Source organism: Callithrix jacchus, chromosome 22 (assembly GCF_049354715.1).
Source record: "Callithrix jacchus isolate 240 chromosome 22, calJac240_pri, whole genome shotgun sequence".
Taxonomy (NCBI): domain Eukaryota; kingdom Metazoa; phylum Chordata; class Mammalia; order Primates; family Cebidae; genus Callithrix; species Callithrix jacchus.
The window spans coordinates 48,409,017-48,413,704 of NC_133523.1; the positions used below are offsets into that span (position 1 = coordinate 48,409,017).

General features: G+C 57.7%; 1 protein-coding gene across 1 annotated transcript; it reads right to left on the reverse strand.

Moving 5' to 3' along the window:
* Positions 1–400: 400 nt before the first annotated feature.
* Positions 401–4,476, reverse strand: SBK3 (SH3 domain binding kinase family member 3). The gene is made up of 4 exons (XM_035285302.3): positions 4,432–4,476; positions 3,770–3,920; positions 3,093–3,295; positions 401–1,176 (listed from the first exon to the last, which is right to left on the reverse strand). The coding sequence occupies exons 1-4, from the start codon at positions 4,474–4,476 to the stop codon at positions 499–501; spliced, it is 1,077 nt and encodes a 358-aa protein (XP_035141193.2). The 3' UTR covers positions 401–498.
* Between the last annotated feature and the right edge of the window lie 212 nt (positions 4,477–4,688).

A 4,688-nucleotide genomic window follows, 5' to 3' on the forward strand; every position in this document is an offset into this window, starting at 1 on the left:
CCGAGATCACACCACTGCACTCCAGCCTGGGAGACAGAGTGAGACTCCTTCTCAGAAAGAAGAAGTAAAGAAAGAAAAAAAGAAAAGAAAAGAAAAGAAGAAAAGAAAAAGAAAAGAAAAGAAAAAGAACCCCACGATACCCATTCAGCATGTCCTGTGAATACAAAAACACACAAGGGGAGGGTGGTGAGGTGGGGGGGGGGGACCAGCGCCTTCTTCCTTCAAGAAGACATACTCAGGACAGAAGGAAAAGGAGGTGTTCTCGAGGGGGAGGGCTGGGAGCCCGGACCCTGGGTCTGAGAGAGGAGGAGCAGGAGCTGGACTCCTGAGTCCCCAGTTGGAAGAGGGGTGGTACAGCCAAGCCCAGTGTCCCACAGGGAGAGTGCAGCCTGTTCCTCTCTGTCCTCCTGGCTGCAGCTGTCTCTCCATCCAGGTGGCCCTAGGGGCTGGGGGAAGGGCCTTTGGCCCAGGCTCTGGCCACCTGTCCCTGTCACCTGGTCAGGGAGCTCCCCGATCTGTCCCCGTTCTCCCGCTACTTTTGTCATTATCGTCCTCATCTGTCCACTCCTCCAGGCTTGAGCCTCCCTCCTCCCCATCCTTATAGGACACGCTTCCCAAAACCCCAGGCCCCTCTCTGTTCCCCTGCAACCCCCAGTCGTCCCCCAAGAAGTCCAGGACAGCCAACGGGGAGCTCCTTGTCTCGGGATCCAGGTCCAGAAGCCCCTGGAGCAAGGCCAGGGCTGGGGGCGCAAACTGGTCCCAGGGTGGTGGTGGCTGAGGTGGCTGAGGCCTGGTGGTCACCCAGCCAGCAAAGGCCTCGAACTCAGGATCGGGGGCCAGTGCCACATCCCAAGGGAAACAGGCAGTGGCAGCACAGAAGAGAAGCACCCCCAGGCCCCAGGAGTCCACCGCTGGCCGCAGAGGCAGGGTGTCGGGTGGTAGCAGGAGGCAGAGCTCGGGTGGTGCTGTGGGCAGAGGTGCTGGAGGGGCAGGGGTCGGGCTGCCCTCTGGCCGGGTCAGACCCAGGTCCCCCAGGGCCACATGGCTGCAGACCGGGTCGAAGACCATCACGTTGTCCGGCTTGACGTCTGCATGGACCAGGCCCCGGCTGTGGAGGAAGTCCAGAGCTCCTGCCAGCTGGGCCACCACCCGCTTCACCAGCAGCTCTGGGAGGCCCTGCAGTCAAGAAGACAGGAGGAAGGTCAGAGTGTCTGGGTTCTGTCCTCTGTATGTTGTCCAGGCTGGTCTCAAACTCCTGGCCTCAAGTGATCCTCCTGCCTTGGCCTCCCAAAGTACTGGGTTTACAGGCAGGAGCCACCGCACCCGTTTTCCTCTTAACCATTCCTGGAAGAGTTCTAGACTCCTAAGTCCTAAGAGTTTGACTCTTGGGGTTTGAGAATCTAGAACCCAAGATTAGTGGCTACCTCCAGTGTCCCCACCGCACGCCCCAGACACTCTCTCTCCATCCTTCTCAACCTCAACCTGCAGCCATGGCTGCACTTCCGGAGACCGACTCCCAGCTGGCCTCCCAGTTTTCCCCACTGGAACCCCAGTTGTTACCAGAGCTCCTTCTTTTAGCTTCTTTCAAAGATTCTCCTAACTCGAATACTATGAACCGGTATGTTAGATTCGGCCACTATGAACATTTCTTATACATCTTTTGTAAACTGACCATCCGGATCTTCTCCAGTGAGAACTCAAATTTCATTCTTAACCCAAATCTTAGCCTTATACTAGTCTAGACCCCATCTCTAACTCAGAGTCTGTTCTAAAATCTCCCAGTTCATTTCATCGATTATCTATCCATCTAGCCATCCAGCTGGCCAGGCAGCAATCCATCCATGAAGCCATCCATCCTAATGGTATTCAAATATGTGTCCATTCAGCATTCATTCCACCAGCCAGTCAGCAATCCAGTAAGTTATTCAATTATTATCCAACATCCATATATTCATTCTCCTTTGCTTCCTTTCACTCATCCATTCATCATCCACTCATCCATCTACCAATCCTTCCATCCACCCACCCACCCACTCATTCATCTATCCACTTACCCACCAAACCTTTCATCCATCCATCCATCCATCCACCAATCCTTCCTTCCATCCACCCATCCATCCATTCACCAACCCATCCATCTACCAGTCCTTCTTTCCACCCATCTATTCACCCATCCATCCACCCACCCACCCATCCACTCATTCATCTGTCCACTCACCCACCAAACCTTTCATCCATCTATCCATGCATCCAACCATCCATCCACCAATCCTTCCTTCCATTCACCCACCAATGCTTCCATCCACCCACCCACCCACCCATCCACTTATCCATCCATCCACTCACCCACCCACCAAACCATCCAACCACCAATCCATCCATCCATCCATCCATCCATCCATCCGTCCATCCATCCATTCACCAACCCATCCATCTACCAATCCTTCCTTCCACCCGTCTATTCACCCATCCATCTATCCACTCACCCATCCTTCCATCCTTCCATTCATTCATCCACATAAACCTTCCTCATCCCCTTCCTTCCTTTGTTCCTTCCATTTATCCTCAACTTTATCTCAAATCCAAAATCTATTCCTAAAACGATCCCTACCCCAAATCTCCAAACTCAAGAGGCCCTAGAAACTCAAGGGACCTGTCCTGACCTGGTCTCCTTTCAAGCCCATCTCATACACATCCTCAGCCATCTCTGCTTCCCTCTGCAGCCCTATTCATGCTTTTCTCCATAGCCATGATCAATCTGTAATCAACCCTAAACTCAACCCACCCACCTCCGCCCATGCCCATGCCCCTATCCCCAGTGTCAACTGAAATCCCAACCCTGTCTCCATCCCCACCTGCGCCACTGACCTCGGTCATCCTCGGCCCCAGCCCAGCTCCCTGCCCTTCCACGCTTGTGTTTGGGTAATTGGTCGGATCAGGGTTGAGGTCGTACAGAAAACCTCACTGAGAATTACAAAGGGGGAGGTCATTTGGGGGGTCAGGGTGGAGCCAGGGGTTGGGCGGGCCCCGATCTGGGGGCCAGAGTTGGACCTGGGATAAGTGCTCCCAACCTTTGTCCCTTGTGGTCTCACCCTTTCCTGCAGCATCCCGCTGAGATCCCCACAGGGTGCATACTCCTGCGCGAAAGCAAAATAGCGGGGGGTCTGCAGGGGTCCCGCCAGCGTCTGCAGCAGGCCTGGGTGCGCGGAGACGCAGCGGCCCACACAGAACTCCCTCAGGAAGGTGCTTCTCAGGACCGAGTCCCGACGCAGGAGCTTCAAAGCCACAGCCGGGCCTGCCGGGAAGATGGTCGGAAGGGACGCTCAGGTGACTCTGCTCCTGCGGTGGGACCTGAGCCAGCGCATAACCTCGCTGAGCCTCACCCTTCTCATGGGCAGCATGGGTTCCCCCGCTGTGAGGTGTGGGTGGGAGACCCTCCCTGCTCTGCCTCGGACTGTGGTGTGGGTTGGCACAACGGCCTCACCCTCTCCGGGCCTCAGCTTCCCCTTGCATCCACTAAGATACGTGGTGGTGACTTGGATTCCAACCTGGGTTGCCTGCCTGTCTTGCTGTGGGACCGTAGGCAGCCCCCCACCCTCTCTGGGGGCCTGTATTTCTCAGAAGATCACAGAGCTCGTAACTTTCAGAAGGTCCCCATGGAGAAGGGTCCCCCGTCAGCTCCTCCTGGGAATGCTCCCCGTGGGGGTGGCTTCCGAGAACACTTATTGTGGGGCAGTAGGGGAGGCTGCCATTGGGTGGCCGAACTCACCCCCCTGGTGAGGCTGGGCGAGGAGCACACGGCCGTAGGAGCCGGAGCCCAGCTTCCGGATGAGGTGGTACTGGTCCCGGAGGCTCCTCACTGGGGTCACCCTGCTGGCCGTCAGCTCCACCAGCCGCTGGAGGGCTGTGGCTGTGTCCTCCTATGGGAGACAGGCAGGGTGAGGCGGGGGCGAGTCTGGGGTCTGCTGAGAGTGGCAGGGAAGGAGGTCGAGCCCAGCCCGGGATGGGGGTGGAGCAGGGGACAGGGGTCACTGTCCCCAGAGAGGAGGATGAGTCACAGTGACTCACCCAGGCTCAGGCCACCTGTTTCTGTGTCCTGGTGAGGTTAGGGGTCATTGTCTCAGAGGCCCTGCCTGCCCCTGCCTGTGGGAGCCCCCAGCCCCGAGTGTGGCTGCATCCTCAGCTCCCCCACCCACCCACCCAGCCTCTCTCCGCCACCCTCTCCCCCGCACCCGCTGCCTTATGTCTCTGAGTCCTTTTCTCTGGGGTCCTCGCTGTGTCCTCAGGTCTCTGTCATCCTCTCTCCCTGGCTCTGGGTTTCTGAGTCTGTGTCTCCCTGTTTTCTGCATCTCCTCTTTCTCCCCGTGTGGCCTCCTGTCTCTCTCCCCTCCTCTTCTCCCTCTGTCTTCCTCCCTCTTCCCCATCTCTCACCTCTGGGTCCCCATCCTCAGGGGTCTCGGAGGCCCTGCGCTCCATGTCAGGGCTGCCTGGGGTGAGGTGGCCCTTGGGCAGGCCCCCCGGGTCAGGGTTCCCCAGAGAGCAACCAGCCCCCTGCACCCCACAGGTTCTTGCTGCGCAGAGCCAGGGGCTGGAAGGTCGGCCTCAGCCCCCCTGTCTGTCCCGGCCTGTCTAGCTGGAGGAGTGTCTCTGCCTCTGTGCGCCCTCCTGCCACGCTCTGGGAGTATTCC

Coding starts and splice junctions, on each gene's coding strand:
- SBK3 (XM_035285302.3), bottom strand. CDS start 4,476: ATGGAGCGCAGGGCCTCCGAGACCCCTGAGGATGGGGACCCAGAG. Junction 3,921..4,431: donor CTGAGGATGGGGACCCAGAG/GTGAGAGATGGG, acceptor TGTCTCCCATAG/GAGGACACAGCCACAGCCCT. Junction 1,177..3,092: donor GCGGGATGCTGCAGGAAAGG/GTGAGACCACAA, acceptor TCTTGACTGCAG/GGCCTCCCAGAGCTGCTGGT.